Source organism: Arvicanthis niloticus, chromosome 2 (genome assembly GCF_011762505.2).
Source record: "Arvicanthis niloticus isolate mArvNil1 chromosome 2, mArvNil1.pat.X, whole genome shotgun sequence".
In the NCBI taxonomy this organism is placed as follows: Eukaryota; Metazoa; Chordata; class Mammalia; order Rodentia; family Muridae; genus Arvicanthis; species Arvicanthis niloticus.
The window spans coordinates 147,319,123-147,338,702 of record NC_047659.1 but is presented as its reverse complement, the minus strand read 5'-3'; the positions used below and the strand labels follow the sequence as shown (position 1 = coordinate 147,338,702).

General features: G+C 46.1%; 1 protein-coding gene, 1 long non-coding RNA gene and 1 pseudogene across 2 annotated transcripts; 1 reads left to right on the top strand and 2 right to left on the bottom strand.

The window, feature by feature from the left end:
• Nucleotides 1-2,721: 2,721 nt before the first annotated feature.
• Nucleotides 2,722-3,860, bottom strand: Ppdpf (pancreatic progenitor cell differentiation and proliferation factor). The gene is made up of 5 exons (XM_034496776.2): nt 3,799-3,860; nt 3,499-3,570; nt 3,349-3,426; nt 3,123-3,219; nt 2,722-3,042 (listed from the first exon to the last, which is right to left on the bottom strand). The coding sequence occupies exons 2-5, from the start codon at nt 3,551-3,553 to the stop codon at nt 2,925-2,927; spliced, it is 348 nt and encodes a 115-aa protein (XP_034352667.1). The 5' UTR covers nt 3,554-3,570; nt 3,799-3,860; the 3' UTR covers nt 2,722-2,924.
• On the top strand, nt 3,549-18,893 carry LOC143441546 (uncharacterized). Its single transcript, XR_013109100.1, has 5 exons — nt 3,549-3,693; nt 5,655-5,802; nt 6,785-6,955; nt 10,375-11,620; nt 18,487-18,893. It is a non-coding gene; the product is annotated as an uncharacterized LOC143441546 (long non-coding RNA).
• Nucleotides 6,398-6,496, bottom strand: LOC117704713 (U6 spliceosomal RNA; annotated as a pseudogene).
• Nucleotides 18,894-19,580: the final 687 nt, after the last annotated feature.

Genomic DNA, 19,580 nt, shown 5'->3' with positions numbered 1-19,580 from the left:
TAGTTTGACTCAGGTGACTAGCCTGGGATTTGTACTCAGTCTCACACTTCGTCCATGTTGTATGTGACGTGGTCTTTGATTACTGAAGGACGTATTTTGCTCATAACCACATAACCTGGATTTCCTTTAGATATCTTGTTTGCTGAGTTAGGTAACTAAGTATTTGACAATTCTGAAACCAAACTCTAGATTCAATTCTAACTCTAAAACAACTTTTCAGTTTCTAGAAGGGGACTTGAAGCCTCAGGATTTCTTTCATAAATGAGACCTGTTAAACTGGGCTTATTTGATATGCTATATAAAAAAGCCCTGTCAAATATTAAAATATGAAACATTCAGGTTGTACTAATAGGTGTTAATGCGTATGAGTTGTAGACAATTCCTGAAAATCTGGTATATCCAGGGATATCATCAGTTATATTTCTCTTAAACACGTGCCACAGAAAATTATTAGTTCCTTAGCAGAGGCTTGGTTTTCTTCCACAGATGTTTACTTTGACTCTTGGAGATGAAAAGTGTCTATCAGCTCTGTCTCAAACGTCTTCCAGATGTTTACATCAAACAAGTGTTCACATTATCTTAGAATCACCTGGCTCAGTATTTCTATACATGAAACTGGGGGGGGGGGGGGGGCTCACTACCATTTCCAGATAAGTCAGAGCAAGAATTCATTATCAGTGAATGGATGTTTTATTTTTACTTTTTAAGATTATATTAAAGGCATGTTTTTTGGGAAACTGCTCTCAGACAAGTTCACTGGCCTCAAGGAAGGAGGCCTAGAGATTCGACATGGAGATGGCAGGGTGGAGGTGGGGTGGAGAAAAAGAAAGGGCTGGAGAGAAAAAGATGACAGCCAAATTTCTAAAAATAACTTTAAATTTTGCTGTTTCTGAAGTGTTTGTTTTCTAAAGGAAAAATTTTCCCTGCTTCCAGCTTACCTTGTGAAAGGTGAAATATTTATCTTTTTCCCCCTTGATTTTTTTTTTTTTAGAACCTATAGTGTGTTACCAGGTACTCTGCATTTGAATGTGGAAGTCAGGACAATTTCAGATGTTGTTCCTCGGGTGCCATTTTTTAAAGAAAGGATCTCTCATCATTAGCCTACTGACTCTCACAAATCTGCACCCCAGCACTGAGGTAGTGAACACCACACCTAGCTTTTACGGGGATGCCAAAGTTCAAACTCAGGTCTTCTCATTGGCAAGGCAAGCCTTTGCCAACTAAGGATTTTCCTCAGCTCCAGGTAGACTGAGTAACTACAGTAACTAAGGTTGACATCATGGTAGCCAGGCCTTGTGGGAAGAACTGGCCTGGTTCCTAGAATGCCTTACTATGAAAAAGGCTGACTTTAGAAGCCTCAGGGACTTTTCAAAGAGGGAGCCACCCAAACCTACCCGTGCTGCTGCGAAAACCTTGTGGTACAACTTGGATGTGGCAACCTGGCCTGAATACACTTTCTTAGAACAAAGTCCTGGCACCACAAACAAACACAGGTGCCTGATAGCACTGTATGAATCAGCATGGCACTGGTAAACATGTTAGCCTGACTTTGCTGAGATTGCAGGGCTTGTTCCAGAACCTAGTTTACCCAGCTCTAGGCATATCTCTTCAGAGGTTTCTTATCACTCAAGATCCAGAGTAGATCCCAAATTCTTTCCTTTACTATCTTTTTTTTTTTTTTTTTTTTTTTTTTAGAATGAGTACATTGTAGTTGTCTTCAGACACACCAGAAGAGAGCATCAGATCCCATTACAGATGGTTGTGATCCACCATGTGGTTGCTGGGAATTGAACCCAGGACCTTTGGAAGAGCAGTCAGTGCTCTTAAGCACTGAGCCAACTCTCCAGCCCTTTCCTTTACTATCTTAAGGTCATTCTTGATACTTTTGATTATATGCTACAACTTTTCTCTAACCCTTCCGCAAGTCACTAAAATACCCACTTCTCAGCTTTGCCAGCTGCAGCTGTACAGCTGACAAGACTTCGGAGATAGGAAGATGGAACAATGCTCCTTGTCGCCTGGAGTTGTGGGCTATCCCTAGCTTCCAGCTCTGACGAGAAGCAGCTCTGTGGTTTCATCAGGACATTCTGGCCTAAGTAAAACTCATTTCCAGCTCTGAGTCCACCAAAGGTGCAAAGAGCCTCCTCCAGGGATTACTTGCTCAGTAGTAGAGGGTAGCCTTCCACAAGCTACCTGAATACCCTCAGGGCAGGCATGAGGGAGGCTCAGCTGTCAGAGGCAAAGGCCTCAGTTCCCTGGGGGAAGAGTGTAGCTGTTTACAGGGTGAGGTAGCAGGAAGGCCTGCTGTGCCACACCTAAGACTCCACCCTAACCTTGCTGGTGTAAGTGACCCCTCACAGCTCCTAGGCCCTCTTACCTAGAGGCTAGACTACCTGTGGCTGGAACCCTCTTTCAGTTTGAGCTAGTATCCCCATCCTTGGGGAACCATCCAGGCAGCAAGTAGTGAGGAGGGCCTGACCCAAGGTCACCCACCAGTTTCCTGTGTAGAAACTGGGTCCCTTCAGCTGAGAGCTCCCAAACTCAGCCGAGGCCCAGCTTTCCCTGGACTGTCTACCTTGGGCCAGGCCCACTAGAGAGGGCATTTCACCAGATTCAGGGATATCACTGAAGGGGCTCAAAAGGAGCTGTCAGGGCCTGGGAGCAGTACAGCATCCAGCAGGAAGCAAGGCTAGATTCAGTAATGTCTCCAACACACCAGGGGAGGACTGCTGGGAGTTTATTTTCTGCTTTGTGCAAGACACAGTTATGGGGTCTGGAAAGCTCAGTGCTGTGAACTAAGAGGGGGCTCTCTCCAGCTCCTGCTGGTGTCTGTTGTTCAGCCTTCCTACTTTACAGGGAGGGTTGAGAGGGTAGGCTCTGGCCTAGCACCACTTCAGCTTGGGCAGGCTGCTGATTCTGACAGGTCAGGACTGGGCCTTGGTGTTGGTCTGGCCAGGATGGATGACGGGCTGCTTCTTCATGGTTTCAGGAGCCAGGCCACAGGAGATCGGGCTTCTGGAGGCCTGGGGGGATTCTGCCGATCTGTAGGGAGAGCATAGTCATTGGGTTAGCATCCGCTTTAACTGAGGCCACCCCCACAACCACATGGAAGATGGACTCACTGCTCAGGAGACTCCAACACTGTGGCCATGAATGGGAGGGTGGATTTCCCGAAAAAGAAGCTGGCCCACCAGTGGCCCGGGTCGGCTTTGGGTAGACCTGAGGAGCAAAGGAGGGTCACGATGGGGTCCAGTCCCTCTCCACGCTCCCCATCCCCCGTCCCCAACCTACTCCACTCCCGCCTTAGGATATGAACTCTGCCCTTCTGCTGGCTGGTTCTGCACTCACCCGGGGAGTGGGGCACGGCGTCCCCCGGGTACTCGGCACTTCCACTGGAGCTACTGCTGGACGAGGAGCCCAGGCGTCCTGGGAAGGGGAGGCGGGTCAGCCACAAGGCCTTGGGCCAGCCCTGGGCGGGGCTGGCGAGGGGCTACTTACGCCGATAGTAGTCATGGGTAGCCACGAGCGAGCCGCTGGAAGGGATGGCTGCCATGCTTCAGGGCCGAGGCGCTGCGGAGAAGAAAGTAGAAAGTGGGCCTGATCACTGCACACTGGAGAGTGTACCCCGAGTGCCCCGGGTCGTGACAGTGCCTGGCTTCCAGGCGGCTCCAACCAGCCCGGGCCGGCTGCGCGGTGAGACAAAGGAGCTTTGTATGCTCCTGGCCCCAAGAAGACGCGCCTCCCCCACTCCCCCACCCCACCCGCCGCCACCACCACCACTACTACCGCTGCCCTCACCTCGGTGGAGACCCCTCCTTGCAGGCTTCGGTGCAAGGTCACGGGTGGCAATGCCTGGGGCGCTAGGCCATGGATCCCATTTGCAAGGAAAACACACGAAACACTACTTTAGGACTCATGCGCGCTATGCGCACGCGCGTACTTAATTGCTTTTCTGCACCGCAACAGACGCCTCATTGTGGGGCGGAGCGCGCGTCAAGGCCCCTCCCCCTTCACAGAGGCCCCACCCATGAGATTTGTGAGCTCTCCTGATTCCTTTTAGACCCGCAGTAGCACAGAAGTGGTACCGCCCTTCCCCCTTAGACTCCACCCCGAGCCGAGCAAGGATCCGCCCCACCTTCTGCAATGTTAGGTTCTGTAAAGTTCCATCTTAGCCCTAACCGCCTTGATCAACCATCTGTGGTCCAGCTCCAGGCGAAGCTAGCTCTAATGCCTTTTTCCCACCTGGTTCGGACTGGAACACGGATAGAAGAGGTTAAAGAATCTCATGTGCCCCTCAGTCTGTGCCACCCTCTTGGCCGTGGCCCCACGTAGTCCAGCCTGTGTGGCGTTTTTGTTCCCTTTACTTGATTCTGTCTGCTGCTTGCGCCGGTCCCTGTAGGCTCTATTTTCCACGTACCTCACTCCGATCCTTGACTGAGTGGATCTGTTTAACATAAGTAAACACAAGGGGCAGCTGTCCCCGCGCGCCTCCCTACTATCGCAATGGATGGTGCCTGGAGCCCCCAAGCGGTCCTGTAAGGACTAGCCCGCCCTTGGTAAGCTGAGGAGCCATCGTGTCTCTTTCAACCTGTGTTCTGTTTGGAGAGGAATGATGGAAAACAAAGTACAGATGAAGCCTTGGGGGCAGAGAGAGCTCTAACAGAGGCAGTCTCTAGTAGCTAGCATCAGGCAGAGGCCTGCATTGTTGGTCAGAGACTCATGTTTGGGGGAATCAAGTGCTTGGAACTCTAGGGCCGGCCACCATCCTTCCCTTCCCAGCAGTCAGTGTTCTGCCAGACCTCCACGGGGACTGATAGGACCAGGAGACAGCTTCCTGCAAGATGCTTCTCCTATAACCAAAGATGCTAGACTTCATGGGAGTTCATGGAGAACCTAGACTAGGCTGGAGATAGGAGGACCCCAGGAGAAGACTCTCATGTCCCCGAGGTCTCAAGGAGGCTTCGGCTGGGGCCCAGTAGGGGGTGCTGGTTTAGAGGCTATAAAGGAGAGGGGTAAGGTATAATGAAAGAGAGGTGGGGGTGGTTGACATGACAGCAGTACAGTGAGTAAGGCCACTGATAAGGCCAGTCTAGGTGACACCAGGAGGGTGAGACCTCTGTCAAAACCAGGCTTGCTTCATGGCGTCATGTACTTCAGACTCTGACTTACCCTGGACTGTCCTGGTCAAGTGCATGGGCATCTCCAGTGATTATTAGCTATTTCCCCTAGTGAAACATTCTCTCTGGAAAGAAATTAAAGGGTATATGCCTAGTCCTATTGCATCTTCTTATGCCTGCTCTTTTCTGAAGGGAAACAGAGAAGCAATGGATCTGGGAAAGAGGGGAGATGGGGGAGGCCAGAGAGAAGGAGAGAAAGAGAGAGACTGCAGTGGGGATGTATTGTATGAGAGATGAATGAAAAACAAAGCCTCCCAAGAATACAAGAGACTTGCTGTTGGTGGCACACACCTTTAATCCCAGCACTTGGGAGGCAGTGGAAGGCAGATCTCTGTGAGTTCGGAGCCAGCTTGGTTTACAGAGCTAGTTCCAGGATGGCCAGGGCCATATAGAGAAGACCTGTCTCAAAACAATTACAAGAGAGTTGTTCCAGGAACTCACAAGAGATTTACTAACACTCAACACACTCTTCTCCAGGGTCATATAAGCTGTAACCAATTGCTGGAGACAAGGGGGATGCTCCAGCGTAGTTGACCGAAACCCAGAAACTCAAGTAGCTTCCATGACTTGTCACCCAGGCTGATGTGAGCCTTGTGATTGAGCTGCCTGAGTCACCTTCACTTTTGTAAGTAACCCTTACAACCTAATAGTTTTCTCATTGTCATGACAAACGACCCGACCAAAGTAACTCAATGAAGTGTACAGTTTGCTGTGGAGGGACATCATGGCAGCAGGGACATGAGGCAGCTTGGTCATCTTATGTCTGCAGTTAGAAAACAGAAAGATGACAGCTGGATATGGCTGGGGGAGGCTTGAGTGGGGAGGCTCACAGTGGGGGACTAGCTACCGGTGATCTCCAGCTGGACAATAAGGCCTCCTCTGTCTTTCCCAGGCCACCCTTGGCTATGGTCTGGGCCTGCCTAATCATCCCACCTCATTCTCAGCATCAAGTATCAGCATCGGTAGTAGAGTCTGAAGGGAGTGGCTTTCATCTGTCTGTCTGTCTCTCTGTGTTTGTCTCTCTCTCCCCCTCATCTTCTCCCTTTCCCTCCATTCCTCCTTTCTTCCTTCCCTTCTTTCCTATTCAAGATGAGTTCTCACTCCGCTATCCAGGCTGGCTTCAGAGTCTTGAGCTCGTCTTCTGCTTCACCTTCTCATGTGCAGAGGTCCCAGGCATGTACCCTTGTGCCAGCTTTGGGATATTCTTATTTTTTTTTCTTGTAAATATGGAACAATTCATGAATTTGCATGTTGTCCTGGGCAGGGGTTATGTTAATCTCTGCATTGTTCTGATTTCACCATATGTGCTGCTGGAGCAAGCATGGGATAGTATTTCTTTAAAGTGGAAAAATGCTGTCTGGTGAGATGGTCCAGCAGGTAAAGCCACTTGCCTTGCAAACTTAGTAACCTAAATTAGGCCCATGGATCCCACATAAAGGTGGAAGGGGAGGACTGACCCCACAAAATTGTCCTCTGACCTCTACACATGCAGGTTAGTGTGTGGAAAGGGGCTATAAGGCTTTGTCCACAGGCTGTCCCCAGCATCTATGCAGACAGTTTGCTATGACCTCAGGGTAGATACCTCATCCTTTCTTATCTCCTCTGAGGTTGCTAGTGAAGTTGGCTACATCAGTGTCCAGCTCCAGATGACCTGTCCCTGGGTTGCGGCTCATATTGGAAAGCCAGGGTTAGGAGCCCTGAAGTGTGACCTCCTCCTGGCTATTTGATCTGGCTAGCAGCTGACTTTCAGACTCCACTTCTCCTATGAATGACCACAGGTGAGTGGACGCCTGTCAAATAAAAAGGATGAGGTCTGAGAACACTGGCTCTTCTCTGCTTGGTGGATTTTGTAGGCTGCAGCGTCTGCAAGGTTTGGGTACTGAGTCAGGATGTAGGAGAATGTAAAGGATATGAACTTTGGCCTCTAGCTGTAGGAAACAGGAACAGAAAACTGTGTGCATGTGAGGCCACCCTTGGCGGGCTGCACAGGGGTTAGCTGTGTTAGATTGCTGTCTAGATGCTGATGCACAGGGGTTAGCTGTGTTAGATTGCTGTCTAGATGCTGACTTTGGACAGATGACACTGATAGCCACATATCAGATGGCCCAAGTGGATGATGACCAGGATTTCACACAGAGTGGAAATGCCACTTGCTGCCGGCCACTCCTGAGCCTTATCCCTCTCTCACAGATAGGCACACAGGATTGGATGTGTGTGTGTGTGTATTTAAATTAATTTTTAATTAATTTAAGCAATTAAATTTAATTGCTCACTTTTAATTAAATTTTTTACATCAAATGTTGCCCCCCCCCCCCAGGTCTTAAGAAATGGGGATCGAGCCTTTGTTTGCCCCCTGTACTCTACTCTAGCCAGTGGCATCTGGGGTAGAGGTAGGAGCTCTACCAAAGACTGAGTCGGGACTGGGATTCTCAGGGCTCCTTAGTCTACTCTTGGGGAATGCTGTCTTTGCAGCGGCTCAACCCGAACCCCTTTGCTGATGGGTCTGGCAAGAGCTGGTATTATCTAGATGATGTAACTACCCGCAGAACAAAATAAAATGACTAATGTTTAATAAGGCCTTGCAATATAGGTGGTAGTTTATGTGGCCAGCTGCTTTTAACTCCCTTCAACTTCCTTTCTGTAAAATGTAAAAGCATCCTACTCATGGGTGGGCTATATTGAGGTTAGGAAGTTTCCTATAAATGCTAAGATCTATGCCTGGCACATTGTATGTGCTCAGTAAGAGCTAGATATTGGGTAGAGAAGTAGCTCAATGTAGGAGTGCTTGCCCAAGGCCCTGGGTTCGATCTTTCTAGCAATGTACACACACACACACACACACACACACACACACACACACACGCGCGCACGCACACACACAAATACATATACATACACATGCACACGCCTGCATACACATATGCACACACAGGCACACACACACACACACATGCACACGCCTGCATACACATATGCACACACAGGCACACACACACACATGCACACACATACATAAAATGGTTAACCCAAGCATTTACTTCAGTGTTCTAGATCCCTTCTTTTCTTTCTACTTTCTGACATGGGGTCTCATGTAGCCCAGGCTCTCCTCTAACTTGCTGTATACCCAAAGATGACCTTCAACTTCTGATCTTATTCCTCCTACCTCCTGAGTGCTGAAATTTTAGGCATGTGCCACCACACATCGTCTAGTGCCCCGGATTTCAACCAAAGCCGCCCAATAGACAAGAAATGTTTATTCATCAAATGAATGAATGAGATTAATGAAATACTGAATTATAGGATTAAATCCAAAGTAACTCAGCAGAAAAGGACGAGGAAAATTTCAGTTCACATGGGAAAAGACAAACAGCAAATTCTAGCTCTGAGATCACACAGATGTTGAAATTATCTCACAAAGACTTTTCTTTGGAGACCTAGTTGTGTCACGTGATATTTTTCTGGAAACTGTCTTATGAGAGATGTTTTTGCTGAAGCAGACACGTGGGAGAATGTTTTGCTGAGAACAGACACGGTGTTTTTCTGGAGGCAGCCTGGAAGAAGAGCATGTGGTGTTTTGCAGGAGCTGATGCATGAGAGAACACGTGATGTTCTGAAAGGGCATAAATATAATGCAGCAGACAGTGGACACTGTGTGGTGTTGGTTCCCTTTGCACTCTTTGCTGGTCGTCATTTGTTGTGACTTCATAGAGAGAAATGCAGCAAAGAACTTTCTGGAGGTGTTCGGGTGGCTTCTCACCAGGGTCCACGGACTCGGGCTGATTGGCAGACCCTGCGGTTTTTTCTGGATTGAACTGCCATTGCTGATTCTCAAATGGTGCTTTCGAGTATATTAAGCTACCGTTGCTGATTTGTGTGAACTGAACTGCTGAACTCCTGACAAAGCAGATTGGATTTGCTCCCAAGAGCTATTTCTAAACAGGTTCACATCCTCCTCTGCCCTATTAACCTTTCCTTTCCACTACCTCTTGAGGGAGGTGGGTGGGCTAGAAGGGAGGTTAAAGTATTTACATATGTTTTGGGGCTGTAGAGTTAGCTCAGCAGTGGAGTGGAAACTTAAGGGTTCTTTGAAAAGTTGGTTGGATGGTGTTTTGCTGGGGCAAGGAATGTTTGCTGGAATGGTGGAATGGTGTTTTGCGTGAAGGAATGTTTAACTGAAGCAGACACAGGTGAAAGGATGTTCTGCTAAAGCAAGCATGTGAAAGGACACGTGATGAAGGATCCTTTGCTAACAACACACATGTATTGTTCCATCTTACACTGCGTAGTTGAGCTGCATTTGTTGGGACTCCATAGAGAGAAAAGCACCAAAATTATTCTGGTGGTGTGTGGTAGTTTTTTGCCACTTCCACACAGACCTAGGCTGAATGGCAGAGTGATGTCAGCTGAGAGAGACGCACCTGCTGAGGCAAGACATGTGGAGGACATGTGATGTCTGGAGCGTATAAATAGGACTCCACGGACAGTGATGGAGGCTGAACTAGGCTTGCTTATAGAGCTAGCTGTGCAATGCTTGTCGGTGTAGCGGGAGTTTTTGGCTACACCAGGAGCAGGCTGTGCTTCCAGCTACCTGCCTAGGGAATCTTTGGATCTGCAGATGAAAGACATGCACACATTAGCTCATTTTTAACCTGTCTTACTGGCTCAGTGGCTGGGCTCAGCTTCCCACTACTATCATGCCCTTCCCTTTACTCCTAGCTCAACACCTCTAAGTCTGCCCTCAGCTTAGTTGCTCAGTTACCTTCTGTGAAGCCCATTGGTCTTGCTGCCCAAGATGCTTTCGGGCTGCCCTTCTGTAGGCTGCTTTCCCTGTCTGCCTATATTTTGGAAGCTCTCCCCTGAAGCTACAAGTCTGTTCTGTCTCTCTCTCCCAGATATCTAGATTCTCCTCTTCCTTCCCTCTCCTCTCTCCTAGCCTTCAGGAACCTGGAAATCCTGCCTCTTTCTTTCCGCCCAGCCATTAGCCTCTGGCATCTTTATTGATCAATCAAGAACCAACTGAGGACAAGGACCTTAGTGTGTGGACATACAGGCTCCCGATTAAAGCATCAGAACCACCCCCCTACATGTTGGTCTTCTGTCTTTGCTGAGAGAGGCACAGCCAAGAACTTTTCCTGGTGTCCCTCTGGCTTCCTCTTGCTGACTCATGCTGAGGCTGAGGCCTGGCTGTCTCTGCTAGGTAGTGCCACCGATGCTGATTTATGCTTGCTATCTTGACTACTGAACTGGACTGCTGGAGTATCTGTGAAGTAATTGCAAGTGGATTGAGCTGCTGCTGCTGCTGCTGACCTGTGAACTGAACTGCCGATTTCCAGACAACAGTTGCTCCAAAGAAACTTTCTAGACAAGTCCACTTCCCCCGTATCCTTTCTAAAAAAAAAAAAAAAAATCAGTGCTGGTTTTACATACCAGCAACATCTAATTAGAAGCAGGGGGAAAAAATGTGTGTATGGGTCAGAGGTCAGCCTCAGGTGTCATTTCTTCAGGACATATCCACTTTAAAAAAAAAAAAAAAAAAAAAAAAGGGAGAAATGGTGGTTTAATGGTAAAGCTTAGTGCACTCCAGCAACAGGACTAGCACAGAGTGGGGCAGCAGGGATGGCTGTGACCCATGGAGCCTCACATGTCAACGAGGATGAGGAAGCTGACTAGCAAACCGAAGAGCCAAGAACCATGACCTCAGACCAAGCAAAACCCACAATATCAGAAAAAAAAAAAAAAAAAAAAAAAAAAAAAGACTGCTTAAGGGGTGGTTTAAGCCCGATGATGATGGCACACACTTTCAATCCCAGCACTCAGGAGGCCAAGGTTACACAGAGAAATTCTGTCTCAAAAAAAAGTGGGGGGAGGGGGGTCCTAAACTAAGTGTGGTAGTGCAGTCCTTAAATCCTAGCACTTAGGAGGCAAAGGCAGCCTGGTCTACATGGGGAATTCGAGGACATCCAGGGGCACATAGGGAAAATCTCTCTCAAAAACCAAAGTGTGTGTGTGTGTGTGTGTGTGAGAGAGAGAGAGAGAGAGAGAGAGAGAGAGAGAGTGTGTGTGTAAAAGACACACAAGAGTGTGTCACTGGGACTTCTGTTTCACTGATCAGGCTAGCTGGTGAACCAGCACCAGATCAATCTGCTATTGCACCCCGACATAGCGATTACTAGTATTACTAGTGTGTGCCGGCTTTTTAAGTGAATGCTGTGTACCAAACTCAGATCCTCATGTGTGCCAACTCTCCAGGCCCCAGGAGCAGAAAAAGAACAGAACAAACAAATATCCAATCATGTGCTGAGGAGAGAACTGGAAGGCGCCTGTGATCACAGGTTGTGACTCAACAGTCAGCATGCCAACCCCCAAGCTGATGTACTGATCTCATGGATTCCCAGTTAATATCAGCCAGGTGCTTTAAACATATGAACAAGCAGATGCTCAAGGTAAGTTATAAAGACAAATTAGAATCACTAAGGCAGAATATAAAGAACTGTGCTGCTCTGCTCCACTTTTAAATATTGAGGTCAGATTTACTGTAAAACTAATTCTTTTATTTGTGGAGAATTTTTTATGCGTATGTTTGTGAGCTGTGCGCACAGGTGTGTGGTGAAACCTGTAACTCATTTGATCATTTTCCACATTATAGAGGCAGGATCTCTTGTTTAATCTGGAGGTGGCCAATTCTGGCTATTGTAGTTAACCAGCTTGCTCCAGGGATCTCTTGCGTCTGAGTGCTGGGTGGAGACTGACATGCCTGCTCAGCTTTTAGATGAGTTCTGGGGATGCAAACAATGATCTATTTACAGAAAACAAGGGCTTATAATTTTTCTTACTGTCATTTCTTAGTATGTAAATATGAAATTAGCATATTTGTAGATTGTATTGTATTAGAATGCTTGATTTTAGAAACAGCTGTTTGGGATGCTTGGGGCAGGATAGAGACAGGAAAAACTCTCTAGGAACACAGAAAGGGGAGGAAGCCTCTTCCCCTGGAATCCAGTTTTCAATCTTTGCTGCCTGAAAGAGAAGCAATTTAGACACAGCTGGTAAACTCAAAGTTCCCTACAGGGATAGTGCCTGTCCTAAAGACATTTCAAAGACATCTCAAAACTAGCAAACTGTGTTTACAAGGGTCGAGAATGTGTGTTTAAGTGCTAACACGCTCCTTGTCTCTAAGCAGCATGCCTCATAAGATCACCTTACAATCTCAACTAACAAACAACAACACACTCGTTGGGCTGGAGAGGTGGCTCAGCAATTAAGATTGATTTCTGTTCTTTTCGAGGACCAGAATTTGGTTCCCAGCACCCATGTTGGGGCTGCCGACAACAGCCTGTAACTCCAGATCCAGGAGGTCCAAGGTGTCTCTGGCCTATAAACTGTTAGATTATTAAAAGACAGCTATAGAGTAAACAAAAGGTGAAAAGAAAGAGAGGTTTAGTCTAACCTTAGGTGGAACCATGTTTATTCACATTGAGGGGGCACCTTTGTTACCCATGTGTGCAGATGACCAAAATGTCTCTACAAGAAGATGAGATACAGGTTTTTGTTTTTGTTTTGTTGTTGTTGTTGTTTGTTTTTTTGTTAGTAGATGCAGAAGTGCTTCTATATTCCACAAGAAAGCTGGGAAATGGAATCTTTCAGCAGGGAACTACCTTTCCTAACTCTGAGAGGATATTAAAAAAAAAATGCAGTGCAGGGGGCTGGAGAGATGGCTTAGTGGATGCTCTTCCAGAGGTCCTGAGTTCAATTCCCAGCAACAACATGGCAGCTCACAACCATCTGTAATGGGATCTGATGCCAGATCTTCTGGTGTGCACCATATATACACACAGAACACTTGTATGTACATAAATAAAATTAAAAAAAAATCCAGTGCAAGAGCATCATTGCTGCTTTCTGCTGAGGAGGGTCTTGTCAGAGTGGGTAGTTCCGGGTCCACTGAGGAAGGACCCACATAGCAGGGGAGAATCTTAATTTGATCGGCTGCAACAAGTCACTTGATTATCATCCTACACACAATTTGGTTACAGAGTAGAACTGAGATTTTCCAGGAAGGTTGGAGAAATTTTCTGTGAAGAGGAGGAATGGAAGCAGGAGAGAAAGAGTGGGCCAGTGAGCGAGAAAGTGGGCATAGAGTAGATTCAGAGTCCCAGTGACTAGTCCATTGCCAGGATTGTCATACTGGGGGAAAACAGCAGGGAGCTATAGATCATCAAAGGAAGGGAACAGAGAAAACAGGACAAATTGTGAGGAGTTGTATCTGGACTGGGGTGAGTGGACTGTTGAGTTGCAGCCTGTGGACGGTCACTCTAGTTCTCTTCTCAGCTAGGGTTTCTATTGCTGTGAAGAGACACCGTGACCACAGTAACTCTTATAAACAAAAGCATTTAATTGGGAATGGGTTAAAGTTCAAAGGTTTAGTCTATTATCATCATGGTGGAAAGCATGGTGGCATGCAGACAGACATGGTGCTGGAGAGGAATCTGAGAGTTCTACAGCTGGATCTGCAGGCAGCAGGAAGAGACAGTGAGACACTAGGCCTGACTTGAACATCTGAAACCTCAAATCCCACACACTAACTCCAGCAAGACCACATCTACTCTTACAAGGCCACACCTCCTAATAGGGCTACTCCCTATAAGCCTATGGGAACCATTTTTATTCAAACCACCACATTCCACTCCCTGACCTCCATAGGCTTGTAGCCATATAACAATGGAAGATGCATTTAGTCTAACTTTGAAAGTCCCTGTGGTGGTTTGAATTGGAATGATGGCCCCTGTAGACTAATGAGTTGGCCCATAGAGAGTGGCACTATTAAGAGGTGACTTTGTTTTAGATGTAGACTTGTTGGAGGAAGTGTGTTGCTCTGAGGGTGGGTTTTGTGGTCTCTTATGCTTGAGCTGCATTCAGTGTGGCACTCAGTTTCCTTCTTCAAGGGTCTGTCTCCAGCACCATGTCTGTCTGTACACTGCCATGTTTCTCACCCTGAGGATAATGGATTAAACCTCTGAAACTGTAAGCAGCCCCAATTAAATGTTTTCCTTCACAAGAGTTGCCATAGTCATGGTGTCTCTTCACAGTAGTAAATAAAATAAGTCCCTATAGTCTTTAACAGTCTTAAACTTATTTAAAAGTTCAAAGTCTCTTTGAGGCTCATGCAATCCCTTAGCTGGAATCCCCTGTAAATTCAAAATTAAAAAAAGCAGATTACATACTTTTAACATATAATGGAACAGGATATATATTACTATTCCAAAGGGGGAAAAAAAGCAAACTCCAAACTGCATTTCCACGACTGAGTTGCTCTTCAGATTGCCAACTCCTTTCATATTTTTTTTTTTTTGACTGAAATGTACTTTCTGTCTGCACTACTTCTTTATCTTGGGTTGGTTCCACTCCCTGTTATCAGCTCTCCTTGGCAGGTATGCCACGGCTCTGGTGTCTCCAGCATCTTGGGGTCTTCAAGGCAACCCAGGCTTCTCCTTCACAGCCTCACACACTGGTCTCTCTGGACCTCCATGCAGGGGCACTCCTGCCACACACCTGGACTCAGTGGCTTTCCTAAGTTGTGAAGGAAGATTTCATAACCCCTCTCTTGTGTTCTTGACTCTAAAGCCAGAAGCAGATAAGGCTGCCAAGTTCTGCTGCTTGCTGGGGCAGATACATTTTCACAAGCTTTCTGTTTTCAGTGGTTTCCTTTTATGACCTAATTCTGGCTGTCCTGGAACTCACTCTGTAGACCAGGCTGGCCTTGAACTCAGAGATCCACCTGCCTCTGCCTTCTGAGTTCTGAGATCAAAAGTGTGCACCACCACACCTGGTTCTAAATTTTTCTTTAATTCCCTTTCACGAGTTGGAAGCTGAGCTGTGTGAGGTCTTGCTCTGAGGTTAATGTTCCCTTTATCCTACTTAGCATCAGGCTTCTCTTTAATCTATCCATACTTCCTGGTGTTCCTTTTCTCCTCCAAACATGCAAGCACTTTGTATGTTTCCTTGCTCAACTTGCTCCTTTTCATTATAGATCTGCATAAGACTGGCCACTAATAGCCACACTACACAGTCAGTGCTAATGGGAATGTCCTCTGCTGAAGTTGTTAATCCATAACTCTTCAATTTAGCCTCAGGCAGAATTTTTAGACAAGGGTAGAAAGCACTGACATTCTTCAGAATATCTCAAGAAACGTCTCTAGGCAACATACAGATATTCTTCTCCTCTGAAAGCTCTTGATCGGGGACCCTACAGTTCAAATCACCCTCGATACCACTGTCTTCCATTCTCCTACTAGTATGGCCCATTAAGCTCAGATTAAAGGATTCATCTGATTTCCAAAGTCCCCATTCTGCCAAGAAGAAGCCATATAGTCAGGCCTATTACAGCAATACCCAACCCCTGGCACCAAGTTCTGTCTTAGGGTTTCTATTGCTGTGAAGAGACATCATCACCATGGCAACTCTGATAAAGGAAAACATTTAACTGGTACTGGCTTACAGTTCAAAGGTGTAGTCCATTATCATCATGGTGGGAAACATGATGTCATGCAGGCAGACATGGTGCTGGAGAGGTATCTAAGGTTTTATATCTGCAGGCAATAGAAAGAGACATTGAGACACTGGGTTTGGCTTGAGCATCTGAAACCTCAAAGCCCACTCAGTGATCCACTTCCTCCAACAAGGCCACGCTCCCCTAATAGTGCCAGTCCCTATGTGCTTATGGTGGCTGTTTTTATTCCAATCACCACGGCACTTAATTAAAAATTTTCTGTTCCTAGGGGCTGGAAAGTTGACAAACATGAGGGCCAGTTTCTCCACAGCATCTAAAGGGTCTTTTTGCAGATGCATGAGAAACAAGTGTAGCTGTTGTGGGGTGAGCTATTGGAAGAGCTTGCATGAAACATTTTATTTAGGGCGAAGTTCAATAAGTAAGACATTTGAGAGACAGGATAAAACGTAATTATGAGGATAAAAAGGAGAAAAGAAGTGATCTAGGGGAGGAACCAGAATAGAGGGAAACCAGAGGGAAACCTCCTATATAGGAGGGGACCTGTGGAGGAGGACCCCTGTCTCTAGGAACCATCTCAAACCAGTTAGGATTTGTTGGCATGGAAGCTGCATTGTTTAAGGGGGTCAAAATCCTATCTCAGTAGTTAGATCTAATCTTTTTAATTGTGGAACCCTGCTGCAGTCAAGGAGTTGAGCTGGTCCTGAAGGATGTTAAGCTCATCTGAGCTAGACAGTGAGGCTAACTGAGCCAAAGAAGGCTCCAGTCTAGCTGTTTAAGTTCTAAGTTCCCCCAAACAGCATTGCGAGTGGCAGGAAGAGGGATGAGTTGGATATTCCATGGTTCATTAGTCTCCCTTTAGACGGCACCTCAACTGCTTTCTGGAGTTTGGGGTGCCGATCTCTCAGTAACTGTTTCAAGGTGGACATATTGTTAGTAAGGGGAGCAGCAATTTTAGTGTCTCAGAAGAGTGACCATCCAGGGGGCCATGAGAAAACTGAACAGTTGGCAGAGATCCAGAACATAAGTTAGGCGGCAATAGCTGAACGGCTTTGTGGGGGACATTAAGAGGCAAAGTTACAGGAGGAAAATGTTTACGTCAACATTAACATGAATCAATATAACATGAGGGTAAATACATAGTTAACAAAAAGTTAAATGCAGTTGTACAACTACCTGGGCTGTAGAAAGATAAGGTAACTGTAATTAGATGTCTGTTTACACCAGCGTCCTGCATAAGGAAAAAGTACTTGGAAGCTTTGTAAAGGAAGTCAGGTAAAGTCAGAATCTAAGGAATGAATTTGAATAGAAAGTGTAGAAAGATATTCCTTGCTTTTATATATGATGAAAAACTTTAACACTGTAGATAAATTTCATTTGTGTAGCTGGGCTTAGCTACTTTGTGAGTTCTTTTCCCCACCCTTTTCCCCACCTGGTTTCATCCCCTAACACTAGGTAGGAGAGAAAGAAGGATGGGAGAGGGGAAGGAAGGGAAAGAGACAGAGAGACAGAGATAGAGACAGAGAGAGATCCCTGAATCTAACTTCTTTCTTCTTGTTTCTTATTTGAGTATGACTACTAACAAACCACAACCAACCCCCCTCAATGGCCACCAACCACCAACCCTGCCTCTCAGGGCCCTAGCATTTATATACCCTCTGAGTATATTTTTTTTAAAAATGTTCCCAGCATTCCAAGTGTTACACAAGTGCAGAAACTATCTCCAGTTGGCAAAGCCTCGCCTCTACTAGAGCACGAGGCAAATCACAGTCAGCTACTGTGAAGCAGCCCCATTTCCTTTCACCTGGGATTAAAACAAAAATGTAGTCTTATATTTCTGTGTTGTTGTTTTTTTAAAGAAACCAAAATTCTTAAGGATGTCACTGATGAGGTCACTAGCCAAGATGGCGGCAAGCCCTCAGGGTCATTATCTACTTCAAGGTGTGCCTAGGTCATCAATCAAGATGATAGCAAGTATGTGGTTCATCTAGGTGAATCCATCAGGCTCATGCCTTTTTCTATTACAGATTTTAAGCTAACTTTTGAGGGGGGCTTGGAATTTTGAAATTTTATGGCTTTTTAAGACCACTCTTACAGGTTCTGAGATAAAGTTTTATGCTTTAGCAAAAGTTTAAGAGATTTAAAAGGGAGCGGTATTTATTGGGTTAAACAACCGTGGTTACACTTTTGTCTATTACTTGCTGTTTTGTTAGCCCTGGCTGAACAAGCACTTTTTCCATAGACCAGGCTAGCCTCAAACTCAGAGATCTTGGGATACAGAGGCAGGTGGATCTCTGAGTTTAAGGCTAGCCTGGTATACAAAGTGAGTTCCAAGATAACCAAGGGTACACAGAGAAACCCTGTCTCAAAAATGAACAAACAAAAACAACCAACCAACCAACCAACCAACCAACAAAAATCATGGGCTGGAGAGATGGCTCAGAGGTTAAGAGCACTGTCTGCTCTTCCAGAGGTCCTGAGTTCAATTCCCAGTAACCACATAGTGGCTCACAACCATCTGTAATGAGATGTTGTGCCTTCTGGCCTGCAGGCATACATGCAGACAGAACGCTGTATGCATAGCAGGTAAATCTTCAAAAAAAAAAAAATCATTAAATGAGTTTCAGCTTGGGATTAGTATAGAACTCCAACAGTCGTATACCTGCTTCAGTCGTTCGTGAACTCTATTTATGTGAAGCACCACGATAAGCAAAGCATGGCAGATTATGAAACCAAAATGTCGATCCACTCTGAAAAAGGATGCTTTTCTGAAGCGGAAATTTCTGGTTGTGTTGTGTGATGCAGAAGACCGGTGAGAGGGCACGTGATGTTTGGAGAGAGTGTAAGTGGGACCCAGCAGACAGTGACAGGCGTTTGTGTTGCTGTCCGTGCAACTTTGTTGGCCTCGATCCTTCACTTCATTGAGAGCGGCGTGGTGGAGAACATCTCTTGGCATTCCTGCTGGTTCTGGTAGCTCCAGATTCATGCAAACTTCTGCTGGATTGTGCTGCTGGTACTGATCCCTATCTGGTGACACTTTTAAACTGGATTGCTGGTATCCTGACAACGGAGATTAAGATCACCCCAAAGAACTACTTCTAAATGGGTTCACATCCCCCTTGTGTTATTTATCATCTTTACTCCCCCATCTTTGGACGGTGGGCTAGAAGAGGGGTCAACGTGTTTGACAACCCTTAATAAAGTAGGTTTAAAAAAAAAAAACCTAAGCCTACAGTGTTCTGTAGTATCAAATATTCGGTTGAGATTTCATTGCTTATGTAAAAACAAATAGAACACTCATCTCATAAATAGTGAAATTTGTTTTTGCTATTAGAGGAAAGCACAGGTAAGCACTGCGACTAGGACCAGCCAGTGTCAAAACAACACGTCATTCCAGATGAATATGGACACACTGGGTTACGTCGAAGTTAAAAGCTGAGTCTGTGTCGTCAGTATTACTTTTTAAGAGACTGGGGTCCTGGAAGCCTCACGTCAACCTGGAGCAGTGGAAACTGCAGGTATACCCTATCACACTGGGAAAAACTCGTTGAAACACTCTAGTATGGACCAGAGGGAAATATGTTTAACTCACCAGTCTGACAAAGGACGTGTGCCCATAATCAATAAGGGACTCTCAAAACTTGGCACAAAAAAAGATAAATAGCTGAGTTTAAACTGGATCAAGGACTTGAGACTTTTCTCCAAGGCTCTACAAGCAGCCAACCATTATGTGAAAAGGTGTTCAGTGTCACTGGTCACTAGGAAGACTTAACTCTTCTTGTTGACTGACAGCCTGGAAGCCCCTTAGTAATGCATGTGCAGGAGCACCTGTCATGTGCGTTACAAAACAGAGCCTTGGGGTACCAGTTGCATTCACATTCCAGCTGCCCACAGTTTCA